A 19,970-nucleotide genomic window follows, 5' to 3' on the forward strand; every position below is an offset into this window, starting at 1 on the left:
AAGTGCTGTCTATGTCATCACTGACTACACTGTGCATTAAATAATACTATCAAAGAAGCTTGAAGGCAAAATCCTGAATAGTGGGTGTAAAGTGAAATTCCCAAGTTTCTTTTCACATACCTAATTTTAGTCAAAATGTAGAGAGAGGCCAAGGGACATTTTCATTATTTGATAATTTATTTTCAAAGTGGAATAGGATACCCAATGTCATCTCCGCAAAAACCTGTTAGTTCAGACATATAAATGTTTGAGATAATTTCTCTATTTTTACAATACAATTTTTACTATAAAATTTTAGTAACAACTTGCAGATTTTTCTTGGTGCCTTATCCAATTTTCTGTTTGCTTAGGCTTCAGGCTCGAATTGCTCACAGAATCCAGGAATTGGAGAACTTACCTGGTTCCCTGCCCCCTGATCTGCGAACCAAAGCTACGGTGGAGTTGAAGGCACTTAGATTACTGAATTTCCAGCGCCAGGTAATGCCTTTTACTTGAGAAAAATTTTCATAGGAGTCGCAACCAAACATGTTTGTGTAGCAAAGAGAAAATTGGAAAGATTTTGCAGCAGTGCTAAGCCTAAGCAGATTTTCCTAGAGAGCAAACTTAGTCAACAGCCAAGTCACAGAAATACTTTTTTTTTAATAAAATAAAATATATTTTCGTTAATAAAAATGTGCAAGTATTCTTTTTGCTTCCTACATTATCACAGAATCCCCCAGAATCACAGAATATTCTGAGTTGGAAGGAATCGCAAGGATCATTGATTTATCTTCTAGTCTAAAGTGTAATAGTAGAACTGTGTCTTTAATAGCGAATGTAGCATTGGCACAAAGACAAAATCTGGACAGGCTGCAAGTTGATTTTAGCACAGACCTCAATAGATGCATCTTTCTGGACATACTTCATGTTTACTATGAGTCTCCTTGTTTTAGAAGAGTTGTATGTTGGTGGCGTGTGTGTGATATTTCTCTGTAATCTGTTTTCAGGATTTCTGCTTTGGCACAGACTTCGAAAATTAGGCATAACAAGATCACACATAAGATTTAAGCTGGGTGTTGAGTGCACTTAGTAGCAAATGAATTTCAGGGAAGCAATCACATTGCCAGACTCTTCTGGGCCTCTTGCTGTTGGCTTTTACAGCTAGTTTGGAAGAACAGAAATGCAGTTTGGCAGGTCAAGCAGAATACTTCCTGACAGAAGCCTTGGCAGTAGTTTTACCATGATGTCCAAGTCTTCATTCCTTCTGCCTTTGGCACTCCTTTGTAATGAAGTTTTGTCAGAGGTCAGATGAAAAGCAGCAGGCTCTCCCTGCTCCACTGCTGGCAATACTCTTCCAAGCCCTTTACATTTACCTCTTCCACCTGTCTTCTTTGGAGCTGGCAATGAATCAAGTTGTCAGCTTTGTTCAGGCCCAGCACCAGAAAAGGTGTTATAAATCTGGTTCGTTTGTGTTTTACATTGATGATATAACATCTTGGCTGTCCGTTTTCATTGCAGCAGGATAGTTGTTTCCAGCATGTTGTAAAGTGGGAAGAAATAACGATTAAGAGAGATTAGCACTTTTAGCCATTCTGGGTAGACTTAAGATTTCTTTAGGGAAAAAGACATAGCTTTTGCAACTGTATAAATGCTCTATCTTTTCAGAACTGTAATGAAAAGGGAAGAGATGGCTGGGATATATATTGGTCTCTTATTGTTTTGTTCTTCCATAACAGTGTTTAAAGTTGTTTCTCCATGTATTAAAAATTATTCTGGTTTTTGAGTGGTTTGCGTTTTTTTTTTCTTTTTTCCACTGGTAGCTAAGACAAGAGGTAGTAGCCTGCATGCGTCGTGACACAACACTGGAGACAGCGCTGAACTCCAAAGCCTACAAACGAAGCAAGCGCCAGACTTTGAGGGAGGCCCGCATGACAGAAAAGCTTGAGAAGCAGCAGAAGATAGAACAGGAGAGGAAGCGTAGGCAGAAGCACCAGGTATTTTAACTTAATAGGTGTTTGCCCTGTGGCAAAAATGCACCTTGATTTGTGATGTGGGTCTTCCCTTTCATATATCTTATTTACCTTTGGAGTTTTTCAACCAAAAAACTCCAAGTGATGTGATAAGTGATTGGAAAATTATAAGATTGGAACTTCTGCATTTCTGATGTCAAATCCTGTGCTGTGTCAAAGTACCTGCACTAACTTGTTTCTCTTTCTAGGAGTACCTGAATAGCATACTGCAGCATGCTAAAGATTTTAAAGAGTACCACCGGTCTGTCGCTGGAAAAATTCAGAAACTTTCTAAGGCTGTGGCAACTTGGCATGCCAACACTGAACGAGAGCAGAAGAAAGAAACAGAGAGAATTGAGAAAGAAAGAATGAGGAGACTAATGGTAAGGACTAGAGGAAGGAATATGGTTATTTTAGTTAAAATTACATACTGTGTCATTTTAATAACCCTATACAGTTTCAGTCACACCCATGTATTTCCTCTGCAAAGTGCTCTGTAATGCAAAAAGTATAAATCTAAAATGGCCGCAGTTTATATATGTATGTTTCTACTGATGGTAGTGAATGTAATATTGTTCTATTTAGCCTATAGCTCCTTCTTATATAAGGTTTTTGTATAGGAATAATTGGATTTTTGACATGAAAACTTAGCACAGCCACTTCAGAAAAACATCAACTTCATCTCATTAACTTCATATACTAACACTGTCACGTAATTGCAATGGTATTGGTCCATTTTACAAATACTGGACTGTGTTTTAATTCTGAGTTTATAGTTTTGAAGATTCCGTATGATTCCATAGTTTTTTCATGGCATTGCTCTGCAGTTTTTACTTAAAACTTCTTCCATATGTGAAAATACCTAACTAATAGCGGTAATGCATACATCAGGAGTGAACAGCAGTCAGTTCTACCTGTTAATGCTTCAGGACCATAGTTGTTCCTATTTTATAGTTTTCCCTTCCTTAAATCTGCACAGTATCAGTTGTATCATTAGACAGAGTAATATGGGCTTATATGTGATCATATCTTTGCAGAACACTGTAGAAACAGTCGGGAAACTGCCTGCTTTTCAGGAGTTAAAATAATTCTGGAATTTAAAGTGTAGCCAGACCAATTTGTACATACAAATGTGTTAGCAGCTGGGGTTGGAAAAATTGCTTCATGACATTGGTTAGCTCTGTTTTAACATTTTGTTGACATTTTACCAACATAGAATTTAAAGGAAATTGACAAGCTTACTTCATAACTTGTTGTCAAAAAACATTAATTATCTAATAGAGGTGCAGATGTAATGGTACTCCCTGTCCAGAATCTCTTCCCACCATGAGCATGAACTGAACAGTTTGCTTTTAAAACTCACAAAATGAAATGTGGAGATAAATAAATATAGAAATTATAAAAACCTTGAAATAAGAGAAAAACGAATGTGTAGACCCTAGAGCATTCTTGAAATTACACTGTAATCAGATCTATAAAACTTTTCCATAATTAGAGATAATCACCTAGCTAGGTTTGTCTAACCTAGCTCATAAAAATGTTAATTATTACCAAAAAAAGAGCTGATTTAAAATAAAAGTAATACTGGTATTTTAGAAATACTTTTGTACATTGTGAGGTTGAGCTTAAATCAGACATGCAGTATGATAAGTAATAAAGATGTCCACTGCTGAAAAGTATGAAGTAGATTTGAATGTGCAGAAGTGGAACGGTATACCAGTGCTTCCAGATAATCAGTGCTTTCCCCTAAAAAACCCTTCATCAAGACTATGGTTAATTTCTTACCATGCATACAGGACTTTGCAGGCATTTAAGGTCTTGCACCTGCTGCTCAATTAAATCCTTTTGCAAAAGCAGTCCATGTGTTATGTTAATGGGGTTCTTTTGCCCATTGGTATGATTTAGAAAAATACTGTCAAGACAAGCTTAAATGTATAATAGAAGTACCTTGACTAGATTACAAAGACTGTGTATTCAGTAGTATTAGTAACAGCAACAGTAATGATAAGTTATTTTTTCTGAAGACTTGGGTTTTGAGCATTGCTAGGAAGACTTAGAGACATAGCTTATCTGATGAATCATGTTTTTGATAGTGACCTCTGTCAAAGATGAAATAACACCCAAGTAGAGCAGTGGTAGATAAATATGGCCAAAATAAAATTTTCACAAGATGCCTAAAAGAAAGTGATCTGTATTCATGCTGGAAAAAGATCAAATGCAAGTTCATATCCAGCTCCCTGTGGGTTCTTCTTTTACTGGGCTATCTGTACTTTGTGTCTTTGGAAAGTTGCCTCTGTAGTAGACTCAGCAAGCATCTCTGTTTCAGGACATTGCAGTCTGCCTGATGGAGCATTGATTTTATTTTCCTCCCTTGTCTGCCAAAACTGCTGTAGATTTTTTCAGTCACAAGAGTAGGAATTATATAGAATTATGGAGTCTCTGAATCTCAGAGTCACTCAGGCTGTCAGGGAGCTCTTTGGACCAACCACCTTCTCAAAGCAGTGTTAACATCGAGTTCAAAATGGGTTTCTCAAGGCTTTTATAGTCATGTCTTGAAAACCTCTAATGTCAGAAATGGCACAACTCCTCTGCCTGTTCAGGTCCTTCCGAGGTGCAGCCCAGCTCTCAAGCATATTGACTGGTATCCCACAGTTTCATTTCATCTGCAGACTTGACTGGAGTGCCCCCCATCCCTTCCTCTGTGCCACTGATAGACATGTTAAACACAGCGTGACTCAGGGTAGACCCCTGTGGTTTCCCTTTTCTTACTGTTTTCAGATGAAGTATGACCCTCTGTGACCCTGCAGAGAGGGACTTGGGGGTATGGGTGGATGAAAAGGTCAGCAGGACCCAGCAACGTGTGATTGCAGCCCAGAAAGCCAACCATATTGTGGGCTTCCTGATAAGAAGCGTGGGCAGCAAGTCGAGGGAGGCGATTTGCCTCCTCTGCTCTGCCCTTGTAAGACCCCATCTGGAGTACTTGCATCAAAGTCTGGCATCTCCAGCATAGACAAGATGTAGAGACCTCTTGGAGCAAGTCCAGATGAGGGCCATGATGATGATCAGAGGACTGAAGCACTTCTCCTATGAGGAAAGGCTGAGAGAGTTAGGGTTGTGCAGTCTGGAGAAGACTCTGGGGAGACTTGTGGCAGCCTTCCAGTACCTTAAGAGAGCCTCTAAGAAAGCTGAAAGGGACTTTCTACATAGATACATAGTGTTAGAAAAAGGGATAACTGTCCCCCACAACACTGTCCTGGAGAAACTGGCTGCCCATGGTGTGCACTCTTTGTGGGTAAAAAAATGGCTGGATGGCCAGGCTGAGAGAATGGTGGTAAATGGAGTTACATCCATATAACACCAGTGGTGTTCCCCAGGGTTCAGTACTAGGGACAGTTCTGTTTAATACCTTTATTGATGATCTGGATGAGGGCACCCTCAGTCAGTTTGCAGAGGACAGCAAGTCAGGCAGAAGTATTGATCTGCTGGTGATAGGAAGGCTCCACAGAAGTATCTGGACAGGCTGGATCTGTGGGCCAAGGCCATTGGTTTGGTGTTCAACAAGGCCAAGTGCCAGGTCTTGCCCTTGGGTTGTAACAACCGCAGGCAGCACTACAGGCTGGGGGAGGAGAGGCTGGAAAGCTGACGGGTCGAAAATGACCTGGAAGTGCTGCTCAAAAGCAGTGGAACATGATCCAGCATTGTGCCCAGGTGACCAAGAAGACCAGTGACACTTTGGCCTGTGTCAGCAGTAGTGTGTCCCACAGGACCAGGGCAGTGATCGTCCCTTTGTTGTCAGCATTGGTGAGGCTGCCCTTCAAAAGCTATGTTCAGTTTTGGGTGTCTCACTCCAAGAGAGATGTTGAGGTGCTGGATTCTGCCCATTAAGGGTCTGTAGCACAAGTCTTAGGAAGAGCAGCTGAGGCAACTTAGCTTATTTAGCTGGGAGAAAACGGAGGCTCAGCAGGGTTCTTAGCCACCTGAAAGTAAGTTACAGCAAGATGGAGATTGGTCTCTTCTCCCAGGTAACAAGTGATAGGACAAGCAGAAATGACCAGTTGTGCCAGGGGAGATTTAGATTGGATTTTAGAAAGAGGTTCTTCGCTGAAAGGGTGGTCAAGCATTGCAAGAGACTGCCTGAGGAGGTTCAGAAAATATCACTCAAGACTTAAAATATCTACTGACTTCCTCACCCTCACAAATACACAAACAGAAAGTTTTTTATGTTGAAAGCAAACACTTTTTGAAATCACAGAATATGCTACACTGGAAAGACCTACAAGGATCATTGAGTCCAGCTCTTAAGTGAATGGCCCATAGAGGGATCAAACCCATGACCTTAGGATTCTCAGGGTCATTCAGATGTGGTGCTTGGTGATATGGTTTAGTAGTGGACCTGGCAGTGTTGGGTTGATGTTGGAGGTCTTCAAACCTTAATAATGATTCTGTGATTCTGTGGAAGAAAGTATGTTTGAGTAGATATTAGGAAGAAAATCTTTGCTATGAAAGTGGTGAAACACTGGCACAGGCTGCCTAGAGAAGCTGTGGATGCCCCATCTTTGGAAGTGTTCAAGGCCATGTTGGATGTGGTTTTGAGCAACCTGGTCTAGCGAAAGGTGTCCCTACCTAAGACAAGGGAGTTGGAACTAGATTCTCATCAAGGTCCCTGCCAACCCATATGATTCTGTGATCTATTGATTCAAATGTATGACCCTCTGGGTCTAATAATTCATCAATTTCTCTACCCATCTAGCAATACCTCTATGCAGATCATACTGAGCTGAGATAGCACTTGCTTTTTGAAATAAGAGTTGGATAGTGTTTCTTTGGAAGCATGTCTGTCATGACTGACATCTATTTTGTTTTGCTAGGCCGAAGATGAAGAAGGCTACCGTAAACTGATTGATCAAAAGAAAGATAGACGCCTGGCCTACCTCCTGCAGCAGACAGATGAGTATGTGGCTAACTTGACTAACCTAGTATGGGAGCATAAACAGGCACAAGCAGCCAAGGAGAAGAAGAAGCGAAGGAGAAGAAAGAAGGCAAGTAGATACAGCTGGTATTTTCAAGCCATTTCTTCTTCAAATCCAATTTTAACATTAATAAATGTAGTGATGCCCAGTTGCCATACACGTACCAACCAGAGTGCCTAAAAACATCTGCACTGCCAAATTTTTAGCACTGAGGGAACTCATCTCTCTCTTTTAAAATATGTGTATGCTGTCGTTAAGTCAAGGTCAAAAGGAGGCAGGAGTGTAAAATTCTGAGCTATTGACATCAATTTCCTCATAACATTAATTTGCTCATAAACTTTCTTTAGGAGAAATTGGGACAGACATGTGAGTTAGGATTAATGTACCCAAAAAGGGTCCAGTGTATCAAAAATACATCTTATGAGGAAGATGCAAGAGTCTGGTTTGTTTAACTGTTTGTCCCAGCTTGGACTTGGCTCCCAGCCAAGTACCTGGACCACAGCGAAAAACCTTCCCCGTCCCTCTCCCTCTCTTGGACAGACCAAAAAGATCACACAAAATCAAAAGAACACAAACCAAACTGAATTCCAAGTAACACACATTTATATATATATTTAGAATTATATACTAGATATCACCCACAGGGAACCCCCCAAAAGGGGAAAAGAATGGGAAAGGGAAAAAAAAGAGGGGAAAGGGACAAAACCCCAAATACTTTCCTCGAGGTAGCAGAGAGCCACACCAAAAACTGCCGGCACTCTCTGCTTCTCAAGGCCAACCAGGCACACCAGGCCTCACTCCTTTGGCCAGACAGAATGATAGCAAAGAAACCTCGCCTTCAGTCCACTTGAAGAAAGAGAGCAAGAGCTTCCTCTCCCTTCTTGTGTATACCCTTGTTTAGGTAAAAATCATATGGAATACTGGGAACATGGCCTTGTTTACAACCTGGTTACCAAGGAAGGCCTGGACTCAAAACCAATGCACTGTTTCATGAAGTGTTAGACTTCCACATTCTACACTTGGCTCAATCCATTTTGTAGGACCATTGGAAATGAATACAGAGAAAAAACTTGGGTAGTTTTATTACAGTAATGTAATGGCCAGTCTTCGCGAACGAAGATCCGGGGAAGGTCTTTCCACCTTCCAGCCTGCGCATTGGATTTTTTAGGTGAGACACAGTGTGCGCGGAACTGAGCCCACCCTTTAATCCTGAGGTTCATCTGCCGGGGCCAAGCACGCTTGGACAGTGGCAGCGAGGTCCTCAGGACGTAGATGGATTGCCTTACAGGGCTAACGAGCTCCATCTGCCCGGGGAGTGGCCCCGACCGGGAATCGAACCTGGGTCTCTGCAGTGACAGTGCAGCGCCTCTACCCCCTAGACCACCATAGGCTGCCTGTTTTATTACAGTAAGTGGGTTAATTTGACAGTAGGGAGCCCCTGGTGGTCTAGTGGTTAAGGATGCGGCGCTGTCACCACCGAGGCCCGGGTTCGATTCCCGGTCAGGGCCCCTCCCCGGGCAGATGGAGCTCGTTAGCCCTGTAAGGCAATCCATCTACGTCCTGAGGACCTCGCTGCCACTGTCCAAACTTGCTTGGCCCCGGCAGATGAACCTCAGGATTAAAGGGTGGGCTCAGTTCCGTGCACACTGTGTCTCACCTAAAAAAAAAATCCAGTGTGCAGACTGGAAGGTGGAAAGACCTTCCCCGGATCTTCGTTCGCGAAGACTGGCCATTACAATTTGACAGTAGCATTGTTCATTGTGCATTTTTAACCTTTAATTGAAACTTTTCAAAATTACCTTTCTTCGTATGAAACGTTTTACTCTGCAACAGAGACTTGCTGAAACTGAACCAGTGCAATTTTCAAAAGAGTAATTCTGTGTGTGAAATAGTCATTAAGGAAAGATTTGTCATTTTTTGTGATCTTAGAGTACCTTTCATCTCTTCCAGAATGGGTAAGAGGATTTTTATAATCCATTTGTGTGCCTCCAATGCTACTAATTACAGATAGAAATATAAACATGTTTACAGGGTTTACTAGCAGCGCTCAAAACATGGTAGTGAAAACCAGCATATAAAAAATACTCATTTTGAACATTAATGGCTTAAAAAACAAAGTTCATGTTTTCTCCTGCCCTCTCTAAAGCCTCTGTACTTTTTCTTGAGAGTATGTTCTTAACACAGGAAAAATACCCTGTCTATAAAGTTAAAATGTAGTTTAAATGGAGTTCTTGACCTATACTACCAGTGAGAACAGGCCTGATTTAATGTATGGAGTGTGCAGTAGAGATAGTAATTAATGAGACAGCATGTGGAATAAATGCACTGCTCTAATGAAAAGTAATAATTTCTTTAACAATCTACATTTGTGATATGGCTCTCCTTCTATGTCAGTTTAATTAAGTATATATGAGAAACAGAGTGTCTTCTGACCACATCAGTAAAGACATAGTTTTCTGTTGAAGTTAAAGGGAAATATGCCCCATATATATTCAGTGTTTATAAAATGCCTGGTATAAAACTGACATTATAGAATATCCAAGTGAACTCTGCATTATTACTAAAATAAAATTTGAGATTAGTCCATTCTCTTTGTGGGATAGAGTTTCTTGAATCTCTGATAGATTATCCCTCTTTTTCTACATTCCTTTACTTGCATTTTCTGTCTCCAGCTTCCTACTGCAGCCATGTATTAGACAGAAAAACTCCATATGCAATTCTCATCTGATAGGCAAGTTCAAATTATGTGCAGCCTTTCGGTATACAGCCTATGCAGTAGATATCCTGCCATTATTTCTTGTCAAGAATTAAATTGTCAATATTAAAGATTTGTTTGCAGAGTCCAAAATAAAAGTACAAGATATCTGACAATATTTATGTTTATCTTCATAGTAACATATGCTTCTGCTTTCCAAAATTGTTTTTTAATTGTAAGTTGTAAATGTTTTTGTTCTCACAGGTTCTGGTTTTTGCACAGTGAACAGCACTGATGCTTACTGCTTTTTGTGATTTGAGTTGTAAGGTTCTTTGCCACTGCCTGTAAGCTAAGCTGTAACAATCTTTATATATCAGAGAGCAGTCTCATTTGCAAAAGAGTGGACCCCTGCCCTTGTTCATCCAAGGAAAAAATGTCATCAGTCAATGTGGTGTGTTCAGCCAAGGCTAGATATCTGCTTTCATAACTTACTCTGCCCTTCTGTTTATTTGAACGCTTCAGTTCTGGTTCCTTTCTTTGTCAGTAAACATACCTGCTGCCTAGAAATGCTGAAGCAAGCAGCCTTAAAGCTCATATAGTTATTGTTTCTACTGGGTATCAACTATTGTATTGATCAGAACCAATTACATTAGTTGAGCCTGGTGAAATGTTTATAAACCTCTCCTGTATATTAAAGAATATTACACTTCATAAACATTTTAAAGATTTTAGACTAGAATTAAGCCTAATCATGTCTCCATTTTTGGTAAAACTAGTGGAAGAGTAGTTAACAAAGAAAATTAGACATGTGCCTTAAGTGTGAAGGCTGTGTGAAAGAAGTAAGACTAACATTTTGTTAAATAAGGAATGATACATGTTGTTACATGTTCATTTGAAGTTCATGCTTTGGATAATGAACTTTAATGGCTAAGAAAAAGGCTGAAGGCTTGATCTGAACCAGATATTAAGGATTATCTCAATATTCAGAAGTCCAGCAGTTCCTCAGATATACTTCTTAAAAAAGAAATAACTGGATAATCTACATTTATCACATACGTTAACAATACTTGAAAGTTATCTCTAAAACACAATTTAAGAATCATAGAATCATAGAATAGACTGGGTTGGAAAAGGCCTCCAAGATCATCAAGTCCAACCCCTGATCCAACTCCAATTACTATATCATGGCACTAAGGGCCACATCCAATCTCTTTTTAAAAACCTTCAGGGATAAATAAAAAATAAAAAGAGATTTGTACTTGTTGTTAGCATGATCAGTTTACATTGGTATCCAAAATAATACTTTGCTGTAATGCTATGAACTCATCACTGTGACATAAGCAGAAGCTGTATAATATCTTTTCTTTCTGAGAATTGTTTGTGTGAAGAAGCAAACTAGGTCTTTCATTTCCTCATTTTTAAGTAGGGTAAATGAGTACAGGCTTTGAGGTAGATACTGCTTATTTCCTCGGGGTGTGCCTGGGGAGAAAAAAAATGTAGCTTATTCCAGTGAAGAACTCTAGAGGTTTTTTTGTTTGTAATTTCAGTAATTGTTATTTACACATGATGAGATATAGTGTAAAGAACTTCCAAAATTCTCCTTCTAATTAGTTGTCAGACCAAAAAAAAAAAAAAGGTATATAAGCAAGATAAAAGTGTCCTGAATGAAGTTACAATCTGTGATACCTGCCAACACTTTCAAAACAGAGATAAAGGCAGTTTAGAGGAAATTAATAGTAAATCACATGAAAATAAATACATATTTTGTTTCATTAGAGCAGTCTATAAGCAACTGAGCTCTAGATCTGAACCAAAAAAAATCAGTGTACCAGCCACTTCTTAACATGCTGATTTATAACACTGACTACAGGTGTATAGGTACCCTCTTAATACTAGTAAATGATTCGTGTGTGGTAGTAACTCTGTACCTATCTCTATCCATATCTGTCACACCTAAATAATATGAATCACGGGCTGTTCAGAAATAAGTGAAACATATTTATAATACAGAATGCTGACATCATACAGCGTATTCTTTCTGTACTTGTATTCTGACTGTGATATTTTTCAAATCTCCATTTGTTGTAGAAGGCTGAAGAAAATGCAGAAGGAATGGCATCTGGTCTTGGTCCCGATGGAGAGGTATGAATTGCACAAGTTTGGGTTTTTTTGTTGCTGTTGTTGGGGTTTTGTGGTGCTTTTAAAAAAGAGAAGAAAAAAAAACCCAACAACAATAAAAAATCACCAAAAAAACCCAAACACCACTTCCCAGTGATTGTTTTGTGTGTCATTGCTATAACTTTGAAAAAAAATCATTACCACAAATGTTATAAAAGCTGTTATACCATATAAAATGCTTAAAACAAGTGGTTTTCTTACAGTCTGTGTACAGACAATTTACTTTCTTATACAAGCTCGTAAACACCATATAGCCTGTCTTCTCATCTTTATAAAAATATGTTGTTGACATTGCATGTAATCGCCTTTCAGTCACAATCTGGAGTATAGTATTATGATGGATTAAGACATCTGAAAGTCCTTTTCTTCCTCAGAAGCAAATAGAAATGAGTACTTTTTCTGTGTCATTCTTAGAATAGTATTTTTCATTCAGTAGCAGAGCATATGCTAACAGAACTGTTCTGTTAGTGCAGTTTTTCTGTTTAATTTGATTTTTCTATAAAGACTTTAGAATTGTATTTGTTCTACTTCTAGTCTTTTTTGTACTTGCAAGTGATACTTATGATATAAAGAGTTTTATCAAAATACTTTAATGTACTTATGGTTGCACAAGGAAAAGGCACATAACATTCCTGTAACTTCAGTAGTTACAGGCCTAAGTTTTATGCTATTTCAGTCAGTGTATTTATAACTTCAGAATTAGTTTTTCTTGGTCATGAATATATGTATTTGGACAAGATCCTTCAGCAGAAACAGTATTAAGAGGCAAAAAAGTTTCAAGGTAAATAATCTGTGATTAAAGAGGGCAAAGAAATAACAGAAAAAATAATTATACTGCAGTATAAGGATGGTGAATCTTTAAAATAGACCTTTACTTAAAAAGCTAACTGAATTGTTACATCCTTTTTTCTCAGTAAAAAGCAAAAAGGTCATAAGGTCACTCTGTGTTCCCAGTTACAGATGTCCAGTGGTATAAATAGCAGGATTAAATGCCTGTAAGAATACATACCTCCTGTCTTGATTCACAAAAACCATTAGTGTGTTCTTTTCCATACTGTTCCATACTGCTGATTTACTTGGAATACTCTGATATATTTGTGGATGTCACGAAGAATATGTTACATGCAGAAATTCTGTGACTCAGTGTTTGCTAGATAGTTGTGTGCGGAAGTGGCTCCTAGTAACAAAACTTTTCCAATTGTTCAGAACTGGAATTTTGAAAGTACTGTTAGTTCTTTTTGTTATGTAATACAGGCATGAAGTTCAGTTTCCCTCTGGTATGAAATTTCATTTGAATTTTTAGCCCATAGATGAGAGCAGTCAGATGAGTGACCTTCCTGTCAAAGTGACTCACACTGAAACAGGCAAAGTTCTTCTTGGACCAGAGGCACCAAAAGCAAGTCAGCTGGATGCTTGGCTGGAGATGAACCCTGGGTAAGTAGTTACCATACCAAGCAGGTTGGGTTTTTTTCTATTTGCATTGATATTTCCATACACTTTTTTTTCTTGTTTACCTATTCTTTATTTTATGTAAGCTGAGTAGGAGATGTATTGAACCTAATCCTTCCTCTTGTTAACTGCAGTTCTTAATCTTTCTGTCATCTTTGTACAGCTATGAAGTTGCTCCCAGATCAGACAGTGAAGATGAAAGTGGCTCTGAATATGAGGAGGAGGTATGTATCTTTAAAAAGAGACTGTTACAAATAAAACAGCTGCTTATTTCGTGTGATATTTTTCCCCTTTTTTGTAAGGAAGAGAGAGGAAGTGGTAGCAGGTGTGTAGGTGCTTTAAGACTAAAACAGGAAAATTAACTGATTTTGTAATTCTCCATTCATAGTAGGTGCTCTTTATATATGCTGTAAATGCCTAACTGCTAATCATGGTTAAGAGTAATATTTTGTTCTTGACTATTAATAAGTGTAAACCAGAGAATTGAGCTGGTTCCTATATTAAAATATATCTCAGAAAAGACAGATTGTGGCTTTGTTCTGAATAAAGTCAACATCTTTAAAGTTTACACATTGAAGGTTCTATAGACGATTCTGAATGACATGGTTATTATTTATATATTATGTTTATTAAAATATTAGGAATTATAGCAGGGATTTACATTCAAATTGTTCAGGGTAAGCTTATTTGGTTCAGTGTTTTAATGGTGATTTAAACACAATTATAACAAAAATTCTAAAAATAACAAAGATCCCAGCCTTGCAGGATCATAGTACTAGGTACTAGGAATAACTAATACTGACACTTGCATAGCACTTTTCAGATAATTACTTTCGAAAGGAGAAGAGCAGTAAGGAGTAGAGAGAAGGACCATGCTCAGTCAACAACCTACTAGCGCAACTGGGTATAGAATTCAGATCTCGTAAATTTAGTGGTCTTAACAATACTAGACCAGATGACCACTGAAACCGATTAGACTGTGTGATGTCCCTTTGTTGGGCGAATTTCTGCTAATGTAATTCTATATGACTTTCAATATAGATGAGGAGAGCCTCAGATTTTACAATCTTACTTATGTAGTGAGGTTTTAACTTGTTGGCAATCTGTTGCAACTGTAGCCAAAAGACAGGCTATCTTAAAAAGAGTGAAAATAACTGGGTTTTAAAAGTCTTGACAGTTTTTCAAGCTTTATTAATTTATCACACATCTAGAATATGATATAAAAATAAACGTGGTATTAGAATCCTGTCCATGAACATGGTACTTAGAGAAAACCTTTTGAAAATAAGATCATTAAAGGGAAGTAGTTTTTATTTCAAAGTAGCAACTTTATATTGGTTATATAGGTGTAAGTTGAACTTTGTGATTTGGATGTGTGTTATAAAGTACTGACCGATGAAAGTTACTAGTATGTGAATGTCGGTAGAAGGTATGACTGAGGAACCTGTTGGCACTTCCCAGCACCTCTGTTCTTTCTCTATTCTGTAGGATGAGGAGGAAGAATCAAGCAGATTAGAAGCAGATGAGAAGATACTGCTGGATCCTAACAGTGAGGAAGTCTCTGAGAAAGATGCAAAGCAAATCATTGAGTGAGTGTTCTTTAGGTGCTGGTTTTTGTTAGTAATTGGGATTTCTTACAGTGGCATTTCCCAACAGTAACTTTCTCTAGATTACAGTGGTAGCTTCTCTAGCATGAGTATCTGCAGGAGAAGGAACATGATCATTTAATTGTTTACTGTTTATAAAGAATCCTGCACCCTTTGGTGTACTCATCTCAGCTGAGGACTTCTACTGTTTCTTTAGACATACATATGTAAGCTATGGTCAAAAAAATATTTGTTTGTGGGAATTCATGCAAATTCTTTTTCTGCTTTCCAGGACAGCCAAACAGGATGTGGATGATGAATATAGCATGCAATATAGTGCTAGAGGGTCTCAGTCCTACTACACCGTTGCTCATGCAATCACAGAAAGGGTGGAGAAGCAGTCTTCCCTTCTTATTAATGGCACACTAAAACATTATCAGGTGAGAAATTGTTAAAATACTTAAAACTTGGAATTACGCCCAGCATTTTAGTGTGATATTTCAAGTGGCAAATGGAAAATTTGTGAAGATATGCAAGATGTCTAGTGGGTTAGAATTTGGGACTATGGACAAAGCAGTGATAGTTATCTATCGTAGATAATGTTTCACACATACTGCTTGAATAATAATACCATTTACCTGCATTTACCTCTACCTTTTTTTCATTGCACATGAACAGTATTTTGATTTTGCTGTCCTTCTCATTGAACTGTAATTTCAGTTCTTACTCTTTTATTTTGTGATGGATTAAGAGTATTTTCCTTCTTCCAGTGTTTAGAAGTTTAGGATTTTATTTTTTAATTAAGATCCTAGTACTTCAGTGCAGTGATGATACAATTTGGAAATAAGAAAAATAGTTTACTATGGAGGTTAGTGTCACATGTTCTTTACAGACTTTCACTGGATTTAGTAACTAGGAACTTCTGTATCTGACAAAAGCTAGATTCACATGTGGTTGAAAATGTCCTTGATACCTGTTTTCAGCAGTTCTGCGATTGTACAACTTCTAGGAAACTAAATCTGCATCTCTTCTCTAGTCAGAACGTTATTTCGGTAGCCACATAAAATAAAGAATAATTATGCAAATGCGACAGCTTTCCTATTCCTGATTCTGAAGCTACTTCATAAGTGGGACATGCCGTGGCAGTACAAATTCTGATCAACTCCTGGTGGTTTAATACGTAAATGTAAATCAGTCCACATGTGGGTAAAGCTAGTGAATTAGCAATGTTGTTTTGGATACTGTCTCCCAGGGACAGTAGAATGTTACTTGAGGCCTGTAGAGTTTTCTGTCTGAGCTTTCTCAGGGTACATAATTTTCTGCTCTCTCCATGCACGAGACACACCAAAAGTCTGGATCTTAGAAGCAGAAACTTCTCATGCCCATTGGTAATTTTGCATATACACATTTGTGAAATTCTGTCTGACAAGGGAATAGTGCTTTCTAGAGTACTCTTTGGAGTGTGAAATTCTGATGCATAGACATTTCTAAGCTACAGTATCCTGGCTTCCTTCCAGCTTTGGAATTTTATACACAAGGCATATTTGAATGAAGTTGTCCTACTCTGACATGTGGAGATTTGGACAGCAGTCGCTGAATGGACATGTGCTACAAGTGCTTTAGCATAGCAGTGATTCTCTTGGCAAGGATGAGGCTTACATGTTTTGCACAGATTTGAGGGTTTTGGTTTTGAAAGATTTTAATTGACACAGGCAAATAGCATGAAATACATGCAGAAGGTTTTAGCGTTTCTCAGCTGAAACTGAAGAACAAACTCGTGTTTATCAGCCTTACACGTGAGTGCCTCTGTTGCTTTGTATGCAGTACTAAAACCTCCGTGTATGAAATCCAGCTTCATCTTAGACTCTGCTAGACAGGAGTGATGATTTCCGTGTAAAGATAGACGGGGGGGCCATGCATATAGTATTATTACAGGAAATGCAGCATGTATATAAACAGGGATGTCAGAATATCGGTTCTGTTCTGCTGATGTTAGTTACTTGTGTGAGTTTTAAATAACTGAAATTATTATTCTTCATTTCAGCTCCAGGGACTGGAATGGATGGTTTCACTTTATAATAACAATCTGAATGGAATTTTAGCTGATGAAATGGGACTAGGAAAGACAATACAGACTATTGCACTCATTACTTACCTGATGGAGCACAAAAGACTCAATGGCCCCTATCTCATCATTGTACCCTTGTCGTAAGTAATGGATGTCTTTCTGGCATTGGCATCCTAAGCATTGCAGATTGGTTGATTTGGAACACAACACACTGACAAGATCAGAAAGCTTGAGTGATTTGAATTTACTCTAATTCACTCTTAAGCCACTAGAGGGGGATGTTTTTTTCTTTCCATGCATGCAGTTTTCTATTCATCTTTTAACTCTGTTGCTTAATTCTTTAAACAGCTGGCATGTCATCTGATACCATGTAAGCAAGCTTTAATGAGGTTGGATGATCTTTTAAGTGCTGTACAGCTAGCCCTGGATATATATAGCCTTGCTGAGTGATATTCACACTTTTGTCAGGTGTCCAGATTGAGTGCTTGTTGCACTGCCTCCCTTTGGCTTTTCCTTAGTTTTCCAAGATGATGCTTGTTTTACAGATTACTTGTAATGGTTTTCCCTTTCTCCGAAGGTGTGGAGTGGGTTTTAGTGATTTGGATAAAAAAATGCAAGGCACTGTAAAAGTAATGTAAGATATTGAGGAGTTGTTTGCTTCATTTTTGTGTAAATGACTTGATGGATGTGCAGAAGCTCCCTGACCTTTTCACTAGCTGATTTATCCTCCAGTTGTGCTACGCATGCAAATTTGTTGCAGGATTAGGAGTAATTTGATTTGTGGTCATCTCTTGATTTCTTGTGAGGTGTCCTGCCTTCTGGCAATGCTGCAGTAGTAACTGATTGACTAAGATGAATATCACAGCTGTGCCTAATTGTATGAATATGAATTATGAGCTCTAGTGTGAAAAAAAAAATCTGTGAGAAGATCTATAATTAAAACAAAGTTAAAAGTAAAAGGAAAGTGTCATTAATGTAAATTTTCACATGGGTACAGTAAAAATAACAAATTTCTCGTAAGTACTCGGTAATGAATTTTTTAATGTTTCTAGAAGAGGGAAGCTAAAACTTTCTTGCATACATTTTAAAAGCTACCTTTCTCTGTCTTTTCTAAATAGCTAGTATTGCTGCCATCACAGGTCCAATAAGAAGGGGGGAAAAAAAGGCAAGCAGCTGAAAAACCTTACGTTATTTTTTGCTATTCTCTTCTGGTGATTTTGGGTGAAAAGTAGCTACTTAGGACCTTAACATATCTTTTTTTTTTTTTTTCAAATTGTTCTTTTCCTTAATATTCTCCAAAATACAAAGGTGCATGTAAAACACTTGTTTCAAAGAGGCCCCTGAATATAAACTGAAAGAGCATTTCACACATTTTTTGTGCTTACTTGCCTCTGAGATGCTTGTATTTTATTACAGTATATAAAGTACATATTTAAAAATATACTGTTATTTGTGGCGTTGGATTACATGAAATGTGTTGAAAAGCTGGCAACCACTTGGAAACATTTAAAAAGTTTGACCTGCAAATGATGAAACATGTTACTTTTTCTTTATAATCTCTATGATAGGACCTTATCCAACTGGACATATGAATTTGACAAATGGGCTCCTTCTGTGGTGAAGATATCTTACAAGGTTTGATTTTCTTTTTATATGACAACAGAATTGAAGGAATGAGACTAGGGCCAGTTTTTCTGATGTCTCTGCATGCATTTAAACTGTTTACTCGTCAGATTTTGTTATGTATATCAGGTACTAAGCATGAACTTAATCACACTTAAGACTGTACAAAACTGTAAAAGACTAGAAGAAAATTACTGTAAACAACTGTAAAAATGCAGAATAAAATAGTTAATTATGCTTCTGGTGAGACTAATGCAAATGGTGACTACTTCACATTTTAAACGTAGTTGAATACTTTCTTGTTTGACTACTATAGAAGTGATATGGCTAAACAGTTTGTAAGGAGGCTAGACCACTGGCTGCATATTTTCATGACTCCCAGAAACAGCTTTACAGTCTAGCAACTGTTTAGAGAAGGTACTCTGATGAAGTCTGGAATGAATTAATATATTATTTACGAAACTGTAGGATTACAAGTTGATGTAGTTACTCACTGTCTGCTAATTCATTTTAAAGAAGTATTTTCTTCGTCAGAATAAAGAGTAACTACTAAATTCTCTCTCTCTTCTAGGGTACACCTGCAATGCGCCGCTCACTTGTTCCTCAGCTTCGAAGTGGAAAATTTAATGTTCTTTTAACGACTTACGAGTACATAATAAAGGACAAACATATCCTTGCTAAGGTAATAGACTGTCATCTCTTTACAGCAAGACCAAGTGACCTTCAAATGGTGCATACCACAAAACACAGTTTTGTTTTATAAGGAATTGTTCTATCCTGCAGTAAAATTAACCCTTGTCAGTCACAGCTCTTCCCTCCATAAACAAAAGGAATTTCCTGAATGTGGCCAGGGAGCTAATTCCTTTGTGCACTTCTGTCTGTATACCTGTCTGTCCTTGGAAGAACATGACTTTTCTCACCTCTGCATAACATGATATAGCCCTAATTTGCAGCAGTGACTTTTTATTTTTTTATGTTGTTTCTGTCTTAAAGCTCACTCTTACTAGAGCCTTTCCAGCTATGTGGTCACTTTATTACTAAGTAGTTACCTGTATCATGAATTTGCTTTCACTCACTGACGTTCTACAGGTGTGCCTCAAGTATAATGAATTAAATTGAAAACTATTGTACTGTGAGACTATTTCATGCACACACAAAACAGACTAAAGAGGTATTTTGTTATACAGAAAAACCATATGGTCCTCCTGTCCTATTGTTGTTCATTTTAACTTTTATTTCCGTCTGTTACATACTGCATAATTAGATTACTTGTTTGTCCTCTCTAATAGTATAATTAGTGTCATTTTCTTAGAATAATTCAGAACGCTTGAAAACAGCTTGAGACTGCAGTGTGTTTCTTTTCCTCTAGTTTTTTCCCACTCTTGCTGAAATATAGGAGGGACAGCCACTAAT

The 19,970-nt window shown here is 38.0% G+C and overlaps 1 protein-coding gene across 3 annotated transcripts in view; it reads left to right on the top strand.

Moving 5' to 3' along the window:
• The window catches only part of SMARCA2 (SWI/SNF related, matrix associated, actin dependent regulator of chromatin, subfamily a, member 2), a 116,873-nt gene that overhangs the window by 39,796 nt on the left and 57,107 nt on the right, over nt 1-19,970 (top strand). For all 3 annotated transcript variants that reach the window (XM_027883520.1, XM_027883522.1, XM_027883521.1), the window contains 12 exons: nt 351-477; nt 1,800-1,973; nt 2,198-2,371; nt 6,857-7,027; nt 11,742-11,795; nt 13,135-13,265; nt 13,444-13,504; nt 14,769-14,869; nt 15,159-15,306; nt 16,911-17,074; nt 18,503-18,569; nt 19,129-19,239. In XM_027883520.1, the coding sequence (XP_027739321.1) occupies nt 351-477; nt 1,800-1,973; nt 2,198-2,371; nt 6,857-7,027; nt 11,742-11,795; nt 13,135-13,265; nt 13,444-13,504; nt 14,769-14,869; nt 15,159-15,306; nt 16,911-17,074; nt 18,503-18,569; nt 19,129-19,239 (1,483 nt within the window). The remainder of the gene's footprint in view (nt 1-350; nt 478-1,799; nt 1,974-2,197; nt 2,372-6,856; nt 7,028-11,741; nt 11,796-13,134; nt 13,266-13,443; nt 13,505-14,768; nt 14,870-15,158; nt 15,307-16,910; nt 17,075-18,502; nt 18,570-19,128; nt 19,240-19,970) is intronic.

The sequence above is a fragment of the Empidonax traillii genome, unplaced genomic scaffold (genome assembly GCF_003031625.1).
Source record: "Empidonax traillii isolate 1590-97213 ecotype Southwest subspecies unplaced genomic scaffold, ASM303162v1 scaffold127:size982661, whole genome shotgun sequence".
NCBI classification, from domain to species: domain Eukaryota; kingdom Metazoa; phylum Chordata; class Aves; order Passeriformes; family Tyrannidae; genus Empidonax; species Empidonax traillii.